The following is a 12423-nucleotide window of genomic DNA, read 5'->3' on the forward strand; positions in this document are numbered from 1 at the left end:
GTAGGCCTGTGGCCTCACCGCTGAGCCAGCCGCCGGAAGTGTGCTCGGGGGCCAGAGAGATGTCGCTGCTGCGGTCGTTGCGCCTCTGCCTGGTCGCGCGGGCCGGGACCTGCCCGGTGAGGGGTCTTGGCCTCGGCACCGTCCCGCTCTCCTTGCACATCTCCCGTGCGCTTGGAACGCACCCTTCCCTTCCTCTGTCCCCCCGTTCGACTCCGTCCCATCCTTCCTCCGACCTCAGTGTTTCTTCGCGGTCCAGTCCCCGGTTGGCTGCCTTTCCCCACCCCCCGGAGCCCCAGTCTCTCCTAAGGTGGCGTCCCTGCTGACGTGCTTTCGGCCTCCCGGTGCTGCTGGCTGCTTCCTGCTTCTCATACCTTTCTTCTCACCCCTGCAGGCGGGGCCCCTTCAGCTTCAGTCGTCTCAGCCCAGGCACACATTTCACACTGGGCCCAGGTTGGCTTCCTCGGCCTCCAGCAAGGAGCTTCTCCTGAAGCTGCGACGAAAAACAGGCTACTCCTTTGTGAACTGCAAGAAAGCTCTGGAGGCTTGTAGCGGGGATCTCAAACAGGTGTGGGGGAGGGGGACGAGGGGAGCGGGACGAGGGGAGCGGGGCGGGGTAGTAGGGCCTGACCTCAGTGTCTCAGAGAGGTGCTGCCAGGGAGCAGTAAATCAGACCTGCTGCCCAGTGGCCCGTAACGGCACAGCTCTAGATAGGATTCTGGCTTAAAATGACAACCTCACCCTTTTACTGTGTTTTGGCCCTAGAAGCAATGAGCTCAGGATCCCACGGTTAACAAACCGTATTCCAAGCACGACTGCTGTGCTGTTTCCTGCTGCTTGGAGCCGACAGGGCTTGTGTGGGCTTTGGGAGTCAGACCCACCAGGACTTAAACCGTGATCTTGGACACCTTACTTAGTCTTTCAGAGTTGCATTGTTCTTGTCTGTATAATAAAAATGCTATTGTCTGCTCCATAGGGTTGTGAAGATTAAATTTATCCAGAGCACCAGGCGCTGGTGCTGGTATTTGGCAGTCGGTAGGCTGCCAGTAAATGATAGACTACTTTAGTTTCCGTTATAGGATTAAAGAGAAGCAGAAAGAATCAGGGAACCTGAACATACTGTAGAGCCCCTTTCAGTTCTAAATTCTGTGACTCCGTCATCTGCCTTGTTTTCAATTTATAGGCAGAGAGCTGGCTCCACAAGCAGGCCCAGAAGGAAGGCTGGAGCAGAGCTGCCAAACTCCACGGCAGAAAAACTAAAGAAGGTCTGATTGGGCTACTTCAGGAAGGAAACACAACTGTATTAGTAGAGGTGAGTTGTCCGAATTCCAGAGACCAGGAGCACTTACCTCTTGGGTGTGAAGCTTTGTGGTAGATACTTTGCATTCTTTTTTTATTATTTTATTTTGTTTTGTTTTTCTAATTTACATCCAAGTTAGTTAGCATATAGTGCAACAGTGATTTCAGGAGTAGATTCCTTAATGCCCCTTGCCCACATAGCCCATCCGCCCTCCCATGACCCCTCTAGTAACCCTCTGTTGTTCTCCATATTTAAGAGTCTCTTATGTTTTGTCCCCCTCCCTGTTTTTATATTATTTTTGCTTCCCTTCCCTTGTGTTCATCTGTTCTGTGTCTTAAAGTCCTCGTATGAGTGAAGTCATATGATATTTGTCTTCCTCTGAGTGGCTAATTTCGCTTAGCATAATACCCTCTAGTTCCATCCACGTAGTTGCAAATGGCAAGATTTTGTTCTTTTTGATTGCCGAGTAATACTTCCTTGTATATATATACCACATCTTCTTTATCCATTCATCCATCGATGGACATTTGGGCTCTTTCCATAATTTGGTTATTGTCGATAGTGCTGCTATAAACTTGGGGGTGCATGTGTCCCTTTGAAACAGCATACCTGTATCCCTTGGATAAATAGTAGTGCAATTGCTGGGTTGTGGGGTAGTTCTAGTTTTAGTTTTTTGAGGAACCTCCATGCTGTTTTCCAGAGTGGCTGCACTAGCTTGCATTCCCACCAGCAATGCAAAGGAGATCCTCTTTCTCCGCATCCTCACCAACATGTGTTGTTGCCTGAATTTTTAATGTTAGCTATTCTGACAGGTGTGAAACGGTATCTCAGTGTGGTTTTGATTTGTATTTCCCTGATGATGAGTGATGATGTTGAGCATTTTTTCGTGTGTCGGTTGGCCATCTGGATGTCTTCTTTGGAGAAGTGCCTATTCATGTCTTTTGCCCATTTCTTCACTGGATTATTTGTTTTTTAGGTGTTGAGTTTGATAAGTTCTTTATAGATTTTGGATACTAACCCTTTATCTGATATGTTGTTTGCAAATATCTTCTTCCATTCTGTCGGTTGCCTTTTAGTTTTGCTGATTGTTTCCTTTGCTGTGCAGAAGCTTTTTATTTCGATAATGTCCCAGAAGTTCATTTTTGCTTTTGTTTCCCTTGCCTCTGGAGATGTGTTGAGTAAAAAGATGCTGCGGCCAAGATCAAAGAGATTTTTGCCTGCTTTCTCCTTGAGGATTTTGATGGCTTCCTGTTTTACATTTAGGTCTTTCATCCATTTTGAGTTTATTTTTGTGTATGGTGTAAGAAAGTGGTCTAGGTTCATTTTTCTGCATGTCGCTGTCCAGTTTTCCAGCACCATTTGCTGAAGAGACTTTCTTTATTTCATTGGGTATTCCTTCCTGCTTTGTCAAAGATTAGCTTGCCATATGTTTGTGGGTCCATTTCTGGGTTCTCTATTCTGTTCCATTGATCTGAGTGTCTGATTTTGTGCCGGTACTATACTGTATTGATGATTACAGCTTTGTAATGCAGCTTGAAGTCCAGATACTTTGCATTCTTAAAGAAGAGATCTAAAAGGTTGCTGGAATTAAACTGTTGTGGGGCACCTGGGTGGCTTAGTCGGTTAAGCATCTGACTCGATTTCAGCTCAGGTCATGATCTCAATGATCTTGTGGGTTCGAGCCCCAAGTCGGGCTCCACACTGACGGAGCAGAGCCTGCTTGAGATTTTCTCTCTCTCCCTCTTTCACTGCCCCTCCCCCACATGCATGTGTGTGCTCTCTCTGTCTTTCGCTCTCTCTCTCTCTCAAATAAGTAACCTTAAAAGGAAAATAAACTGGTGAGACCACAGTTACTGTGAACTCACATAAGTGTAGAAATGCACAGGTGTGTTGACAATTAAAGGCCCAGCAGTCAAGAATATTATAGATATCCCCCAGTTTTCAAAAGCTTGTGTTACACACCCTGCTTTTACAAAAGACTTATATTTGTACCTGTTTTTGTTTTTTGTTAACCAAAGAAAATCTAAAGAGTACTTTCACTTTTATGAAAAAGGGCAAAAAGTGAGAATAGCATTCAGTGTTGGATTTGCACTGAGCCATTAAAGAGGCAGGGGATACTGTAGCAGTGAGAGTTGCCCCGCCAAACTTCTTCCCCCATGAACTATACTCAGCTTCCAGCCACCACAGCTTTGATCTTTGTGAGCATCTGTGCTTTATGTGCATTTATTTTGTGCATCCATTTCCATATAAATGAATGGTAATTGATTTTTCTGCTTTGTGCCATTTTAGCTTACGAAAGGTTTTATAGGAACACTACTTTTGGATAGTGGGGCAAACTTGTGCTTCTGAATGTGAGTCTCCTGTAGCCTTACACCTTTTCATGGATTGTTTCCTGGAACAGATTTTAAAGCCAGGAATTTATATTAATTAGTTGATGGATAGCAAGTAGCTGGTTTTTTTGTTTGTTTGTTTTTAATGTTCATTTATTTTTGAGAGAGAGAGCATGTGGAGGAGGGGAAGAGAGAGAGGGAGACAGAGGATCAGAAGCAGGCTCTGTACTGACAACAGAAAGCCCAATGTGGGGCTCATACTCACGTGCTATGAGATCATGACCTGAACCAAAGTTGGACACTTAACTGACTGAGCCAACCAGGCGGCCCAAGTAGCTGTTTTAGAGGAGGTTTAGGGGCCTTAATTGGCGAAGAATCAGATGGGGATTAGTATAGAGTGAGAAAAGGAGATAAGCACGCTGACAGCCAAAGTGGTTTGGTGTTGGAGGAGGCTGGAGAATGAGGTGATGAAGGCCTACAGCCACAGGCAAGTAGTGAACTCGTAATGAATCCTTTGGGGACACCATGGAACCATCTTTTGAATGTGTGGGTCATTGCTAATTCACTGGCAGAGCAGGAACCGCTTCATTCAGTTTCTGACTTCAAGCTAGGAGAGGAACTGCAGCTTTAAAATTCTGGGGTCATTAAATGTCCATCGACTGATGAATGGATAAAGAAGATTGTGTGTGTGTGTGTGTGTGTGTGTGTGTGTGTGTGTGTACATACATACACACAATGTAATATTACTTGACAATGAAAAAGAATGAAATCTTGCCATTTGCAAGATGCAAATGGAACTGGATGGAACTGGAGGGTATTATGCTGGGTGAAATAAGTCAGAGAAAAAAAATTAAATTCTGGGGTCATTTATTTCTGTCTTCTTGAGCCTGCAGCTTGTTCTACAGTACCTTGGTTTACTCTGCAATCTTAAGGCACTTTGGGAAACCATCAGTGAACAGCTTACACAGCCATATAACTTTGTTCCCACAGGTAAACTGTGAGACAGATTTTGTTTCCAGAAATATAAAATTTCAGCAGTTGGTCCAGCAAGTAGCCCTGGGCACCCTGTTGCATTGTCAGAACCTAAAGGATCAGCTCTCCACATACAGTAAAGTGAGTTGTGGGGACTGTCAACATGCTGGGTTTGCACACACACCCCTTTCTTCGGGTCTTTGCTGTTCTCTTTTTTCAGACGTTCTCATGGGTCCCTTCCTTGCTTCCTGTCCCTGCTTAAATGTTCTATCTTTGGAGAGGAGTATCGTTCCTCCTGTTGCTCTATTCCCTTATTTTGCTTCATTTGAGATTTTTTGTTATATACTTACATATTATGTTTTTATTTATTTATGTATTGCCTTTCCCAACAGAATGTGAGAACTTGTCTTTTCACTACTGTGTGTCTGGTGAAAGAGGAGTGGGCCCAGCATTTGGTTCGGGCTCATTAAATCTGTGTTGAATGAATGAATGCCAGTGGGGCAGAGTCTGTCAAGTCAGGGGAAGCTTTGTATTCCGAAATCTAGAATGGCCTAGACAGGATTTCTAAATACAGGTATTGGAGGAGGCACAATTTAGGAGAATAGGCATATTCTTGTCCAAAGAGGATCAGGATGGAATTATATCAGTCTACCTTTGGTTCATCCTTACTATTAAGGCAAAAACAAACCAACTACTCAAAATAGTTTTTTTATGTTTAGTACCACCTTTTTCCTCCTATCTATCCTTCTCTTGAGAGCTCATAGTAACTGTTAATTGTTACTGGCATTAAATAGTCATTATATGGAAAACCATGTGGTGATTATTGAGTATTGAGTAGATGAGCCACTTGAGCTACAAGTTCTAATTTTTTTTAAAGTGTATTTATTTTTGAGAGGAAGAGAGAGTGTGCACAGGGAAGGGGCAGGGAGAGAGGGACAGAGAGAACCTGAAGCTCACGAACCATGAGATCATGACCTGAGCCGAAACCAAGAGTTGGATGCTTAACTGACTGAGCAACCCAGGTGCCCGCCCCCCTTTTTAATGTTTATTTTTGAGAGTGAGAGCGTGAACAGGGGAAGGTGCAGAGAGAGAGGGGAACAGAGGATCTGAAGTGGGCTCTGAGCTGACAGCAGAGAACCTGATGCAGGGCTCAAACTCATGAACCATGAGATCATGACCAGAGCCAAAGTGGGATGCTCAACTGATTGAGCTACCCAGACAACCCATTTTTAACTTTAATTTTGAAAAACATTCGGACTTACAGAAAAGTTGCCAGTGTTTTACAATAAGCTACTTGTATTTTTATGTAGATTCACCATTTATTAACATTTTGACTCATTTGCTTTATCACTTTTTTTTTTTAAAGCTTATTTATTTGAGTGAGAGAGAGTGCACGCACAAGGGAGGAGCAGAGAGAGAGGAGAGAGAGAATCTCAAGCAGGCTCCACGCTGTCAGAGCAGAATCACAAATCATGAGATCATGACCTGAGCCAAAATCAAGAGTCAGACACTCAACCAACTGAGCCACCCAGGCGCCCTGCTTTATTACTCTTTATATACATCTTATTATTATTATGACTATTTTATTTGATTTTATTTTTAAGATTTTATTTTTAAATAATCTCTACAGCAAATGTGGGGCTCGAACTCACAACCCCAAGATCAAGAGTTGTATGCTCAGCTGACTGAGCCAGCCAGGAGTCCCATCAATATTTCAAAACTTTTTGCAAGTATGTTGCAGACATCAAGACCCTTTTCCCCTTGAACACATTGTCTCCTGAAAATGACATTCGTCTATGTAACCACAGTTTAGTAATCACATTTAGGAATTGAAACATTGATACAATATTTTTATTTATATAACATATGATAACATTCATATTTTGCCAGCTAGCAATTTTTTTTCTGATCCAGGACAGTGCAGTACAGTTGGAATTAAGTGTATTGCAATTACTTGTATGTCTGTTTAGTCTCCTTTCTTTCCCTCAGCCTTTCTTTGTCTTTCATTACATTGACCTTTTTTTTCTTAAAAGATTTAATTTTTAAATAATCTCCACATCCACGGTGGGTCTTGAACTTACAACCCCAAGATCAAGAGTTAACATGCTCTTCTGACTGAGCCAGCCAGGTGCCCCCATTGACATTTTTGAAGGGTTTAGGACAGTACTGCAGAATAATCTTCAGTTTGGGTTTGTCTGATGTTTCTTCATAGAGTATAGATTTTTAGCATGAGTATTAAATGCTTATTTATTTTTGAGAGAGAGAGAGACACAGAACGTGAGTGGGAAAGGGGCAGAGAGAGAGAGAGAGAGAGACATAGAATCCGAAGCAGGCTTCAGGCTCTGAGCTGTCAGCACAGAGCCCGATGCAGGGCTTGAACTCACAAACTCTGAGATCACAAACTGAGCCCAAGTTGGACACTTAACTGACAGCCACCCAGGTGCCCCTTGGCATGAATATTTAATAAGTTATCCTGAATTTTTCTCAGAATATCATATCAGGAAGCATGTAATGACTGTTGGTCCCATTATTGATGTTAATTTTGATCTCTTCTTGGTTAGGGTGTAAAGTTATTCTGTTCCTCTTTGTAATTAACAAGTAATCTGTGTGGGAGATTCTTTGAGACTATGTAAATGTCCAGTTCCCCAAAAAACTTACCTGAAAGTATTAGCATCCACTGACTCTTGTCAGGGTCAGTTATTTAATTTATTAAAAAAAATTGGTTTTAATGTTTTTATTTTATCTTTTTTTGAGAGAGAGTGTGAATGGGGGAGGGGCAGAGAGAGAGGGAGACACAGAATCTGAAGCAGGCTCCAGGCTCCAAGCTGTCAGCACAGAGCCCAACGTGGGGCTCAAACCCACGAACCGTGAGATCATGACCTGAGCAGAAGTCGGACATTTAACTAACTGAGCCGCCCATGCGCCCCATGTCAGGGTCGTTTATTACTATGATAGTTGCATAATGGTTATATTTTTAACTCTTACAGCTTCTTTTACATGTATTTTATCAGTTGGCATTCTACCGTAAGAAAGACTTCTCCCTATGTTTAGTGATTTACTTAGTACTAGCATCAATGCATGTATTATTTTATACAATATGTCATAATTCATTATATGATCCATTATTTAGTTTGATGCTCAAATTATCCCTGGATTTGTCCAGTGCAAGCTGGCTGTACTGACCGTTTGAATATGTGCTCATTATTTTCTGAATATTTCCTTACTTTGTGGCATAACAAGATACTTTGGGCCTATGTCATACTTTCCTTGCCCCACCCGTGGAATTGGCCACTTCTCCAAGGAGTCCTGATCCTTTTTAATGGGGGAATAGTTTTTAGAAACCAAGATCTGGTCATTACATATGCTTATTTCGACTGAGATGTCATTGCTGCTATGCTCTTTCAGCAGACAGATCCAGGAAGAGAGAGACAGAGAGAGAGTATTTGTGGGTCTGTGTGTGTCCGTGTGTATCCTAGTCCTCCATCACAGGGTTCTTCCTTTCCTTCCCCCATTCTATATTTGTATCTTTCTTCTCTCACAGTTAGTACACTTGGCTCTTAGCAACTTCAGTATGTTTACTTGTTTACCCATTGGTATAATACACACTAAATTGCTTTAGAGTTTCTATACCTGACCACTGCAAATAACAAACCTATTAAGGAGTTCAAGATTTCTTTGATCTTCTTTTTTTTGTCTTTACACTTATGTGGTCAAAGGACTATTCTGAAAGTTACTTGGATTAGTTTTTTTTCCCCTTTCTGTGAAGTTACGTTATTCGTTTGAAATATAGTTAGTCTTATGTTTCTGTTTAGTCAGTTTCGGTTTTACCTAAGAATTCTCTTTAATCTAATTTTGTTTGCAAATATGTAAAACATTCACAAGATTCTGAAAGTTAAAACTGTAATGCACACACACAGATCTCTCGCTACTTCTCTCCTTTGTACCATATTCTTGTCCACTCCTGTAGATAACCAGTTTCATCGGTTTTTGGTTTTCCTTTACCTTTTTTTGCAAAACTCAGCATATTTGTATAAATACTACTTTCTTACACAAATGGTGGTGTACTATACATGTGCTCTTTTAAATTGCTTTTTTCACTTAATACTGTATCCTGGAAATAATCCATAGCAGCCTTTGCAGATCTTTCTTTCCTTTTTCCTTTCTCCCAGCAGCATGGTTTTCCACTATGTGGCCGTGCCGTGGTTTATTCAACCAGTCTTTGAGCTTTAATGTTTTATGATTGTTTGAAAATACTGTTCTTGGTATCTAGGAAATTACAATTTAAAAAGTTAGGCCAGAGGATGGGATTGGGATGGAATTGGGGGTGGTGTGGTGATAGAATAAAATATTTATAAAAATGGAACTGTTACATCTTTGGCTTATTGAAAACATTCATTTGTACGTAGTTGTCTTAAATCATTTTTTGAGAAATACGCTATTTTTGCCTAGACTCTTGATCATTTAAATAGGACAGAACTGATTCATTCATTTTCTTTATGTGCTAAGGGCTTCTTGAATTCCTCCGAGCTCTCTGAACTTCCCGCTGGGCCTGAGACCGAAGGCTCTCTCAAGGATCAGCTAGCCTTAGCAATTGGTAAGTATTTGTAAGCATTGTGGGAGCTGGAAGTTGAGAACTGGATCTCATGGTATCTTTGGTATTCTCCACACCCAGATCAAGAATCACAAACTCATGTGCCTACATGGGTCAGATGCTATGAATGTGGGAAGTGGGTCGTGTTGTGTGTTAGATACTAGTGAGCTGTAGGCTCCCCGAAAAGCTCACGCTCTGCCGAACGAGACCATTACCAAGCCCCAGCCGTTTGTTACCTCGGGGTCCCAGTGTGGTCAGAATTTTTAAATTCCTTTAAAAGAATTTAGCTTTGTATGCAAAAATTTTAGTTTTTTGGCTATTTGCTGCTAATCACAATCATTTTCGGCACTGCAGGCCTCACTTTACTGACCAAACTAATAAGCATGTCTTCAGGCAGGGATGGCCTTTGGCACCTTCCAGTTGACTACTTCTCTCTCTACACTGTGGGAGAAACAGTACATCAGAAGTCATCTCACCTTCTTTATGGAGGGATCCAGGAATATTTTGGGGTGTCGTGTGTAGGAATTTCATCTCTTTTTTAGAACAATCTGATCCTGAATTTGTGAAGGTACGTTCTCTCAGAACCCACTGGCTGCAGGAACCACATCTGGGTCATTGTGCCAGAACGGGTGGGGATTTTGCTTTCTTTCTACATGTCCTTGATGGAAGCAGGGAAGTAGGGATGGGGTTGAGCTTGCTGGGAATTTACTACTCATCCGACGTTTCCAGTCAAGACATCAATTCTTTTTATCAGGTTATCTTGAAGTATGTATAATTCAGTGAGTCATAGATGAGAAACCAGGCAGACAGCTGTGAATGAGACTTATTAAGAAATTCTGGAAGAACTGGGTGTTTTAGCCATGTCAATTTCTGAGAATTAACTATGGTTTGGATGCTTTGAGTAGTTTTTTTTTTTTTTTTTTTTTTTTTTTTTAATGTTTGTTTTTGAGAGAGAGCATGAGCAGGGCTGGGACAGAGAGAGAGGGAGACACAGAATCTGAAGCAGGCTCCAGGCTCTGAGCTGTCAGCACAGATGTGGGGCTCGAACTCACAACCATGAGATCATGACCTGAGCTGAAGTTGGACACTTAACCAACCGAGCCACCCAGGCGCTCTGAGATGCTTTGAGTAGTTTTAAGATTTATTTTGATTTCTGGATACTCCCCCGTTGAAGACTCTTAGATAGAACTATGGCTAATGCAGGGATATATACCCAGATCCCTTTTGGGGTCTTCTGCTCCTTCCTGCCTTTTGGCTTATTTGAATTTCTGTTAGAGACAGGGAAAACTGGAATCATGTTTATTTGGTTTTTTTTGTTTGTTAATAAGTTTTTTAAAAGTTTTTTTTTTTATTTTGAGAGAGACGGGTGGGGGAGGGGCAGAAAGAGAGAGAGAGAGAGAGAGAGAGAGGGAGAAAGAGAATCCCAAGCAGGCTCCATGCTGCCAGCGCAGAGCCTGACGTGGGGCTCAAACTCACGAACTGTGAAACCATGACCTGAGCTGAAACCAGGAGTTGGATGCTTAACCAACTGAACAATCTGGATGCCCCATTTTTGGTTCTTAAAAACAACTCTGAAAATGTTGCCTTTTTGTTTCTGATGGGAGGAAGTTGAAACTATCTGATGACTTGGGGTTTTGGATTTTCTGGGGCTTTTAGAGTTGTGGACTTTTTCCTGATACGGTGGACGATGATGAAGCGTTGTCTGTGTCAGTTAACGGTGATTTTCGGAAGGGATGGTAACTTGGGGAGGAAGAAAACTCTTACTTGCTTTGGACTGAGATGTGGGTTTTACTTCCAGCTCTGCTGTGTGACCTTGGGCGGGTAGCTTGAGGTCTCTAAGCCTAAGTTTAAGGTAGTAACAATAGCCCGCATTTGAGTGTCACTGCGTGCTAGATACTGTAGTTATGTGCTTTTACATGTGTTTCTTTGTGTATTTCTCCTAAGAACCTTCCTTTCCGGTTATCTTAAGCAGTGTCCTCTCCATCTTACAGAGGAGGAAACCAAGGCTTGATAAATTAGTAAATGGGGTTATGTCCTTAAGTGGGTTGCCTAAGGTCATATAGCCGGTAAGAGGCAGAACTGTGTGACACCCTAGCCTGTGTTTTTAAATCCCAGGGTGGCACATAGTTGGTGCTCCATAAAGGTGTTCTCTATTTCTCCCACCCCCACCTGCCTACACACCTTTTCCTCTTTCAACTGCAGATGGTATCTTTCCATCTTAAAGCATTTCCACAGTATGCGTGCAGAGGACTGTCTTCCAGACTTGACCATCTCTATCCATATTTTGGTACTACCACAGTCATTATCTCCTGGAAGTGTGTTATCTGCTTTTGCTTTCTTATAGGGAAACTGGGAGAAAACATGACCCTTAAACGAGCTGCATGGGTGAAGGTGCCAGCTGGGTTCTATGTTGGCTCTTATGTCCACGGAGCAATGCACAGCCCCTCGCCCCACAACCTGGTGCTGGGGAAGTACGGGGCCCTGGTCATCTGCGAGACATCTGAGCGGAGAGCAAACCTCGAAGACCTTGGCCGCCGCCTCGGGCAGCATGTGGTGGGCATGGCCCCTCTCTCTGTCGGTTCTTTGGATGATGAGCCTGGGGGAGAGGCGGAAACCAAGATGTTGTCTCAGCCATACTTGCTGGATCCCTCCATCACATTGGGACAGTACGTGCAGCCTCAAGGGGTGTCTGTAGTAGACTTTGTGCGGTTTGAATGTGGAGAAGGTGAAGAGGCAGCAGAAGCTGAATAGGTTCCAGAGACTTGGCCCGGGAGGAAATGCTTATTCTTAGCTCCGGACATCGTTATGAAGAGAAGTTATTTCCTGAGCGTCTTCAAACCCAGAATTTGTTTTTCATTTGCATTTATAATGAAGCGATAAACTCAAAGGGTAAAGTTATTAAATAAAATTATATAATAATGAGAGTAGAATCTTTTCCTTGTTTGCATAATGCTGACTTTAGCTTTTCTGTCCTTACTTGTGGGAAGTTGTAGAAAACAACAGGTGGGCTTTATTGAGGTGACCGACAGTGTCTGCGGGGACAGGCAGGTGTAGTCATGGTGCTGCTCCCCCCAGCGTTATCCCTAAAATGTCTGACTCAGTTTATCTTACTGCTTCTGTGACCTGGGACTCTTGTTCTGCTTTAGACTGTGCTTCTATCCTGGAACTTCCCCAGTTACATTACTTCTGCCACATGGATTCCTGGGGAATTGTTGACTCAAACTTGTAGTTGT

General features: G+C 42.7%; 1 protein-coding gene across 2 annotated transcripts; it reads left to right on the top strand.

The window, feature by feature from the left end:
- The first annotated feature begins 13 nt into the window (after positions 1 to 13).
- On the top strand, positions 14 to 12114 carry TSFM (Ts translation elongation factor, mitochondrial). 2 transcript variants are annotated; one of them, XM_049625862.1, is made up of 6 exons: positions 14 to 116; positions 392 to 565; positions 1181 to 1309; positions 4618 to 4740; positions 9106 to 9193; positions 11535 to 12114. In XM_049625862.1, exons 1-6 carry the CDS (start codon positions 60 to 62, stop codon positions 11939 to 11941), a joined length of 978 nt encoding a protein of 325 aa, XP_049481819.1. In that variant the 5' UTR covers positions 14 to 59; the 3' UTR covers positions 11942 to 12114. The 2 variants fall into 2 exon arrangements, with proteins under 2 accessions (XP_049481819.1, XP_049481820.1); XM_049625863.1 differs by lacking the exon at positions 4618 to 4740.
- Positions 12115 to 12423: the final 309 nt, after the last annotated feature.

This window comes from Panthera uncia, chromosome B4 (assembly GCF_023721935.1).
Source record: "Panthera uncia isolate 11264 chromosome B4, Puncia_PCG_1.0, whole genome shotgun sequence".
Taxonomy (NCBI): Eukaryota; Metazoa; Chordata; class Mammalia; order Carnivora; family Felidae; genus Panthera; species Panthera uncia.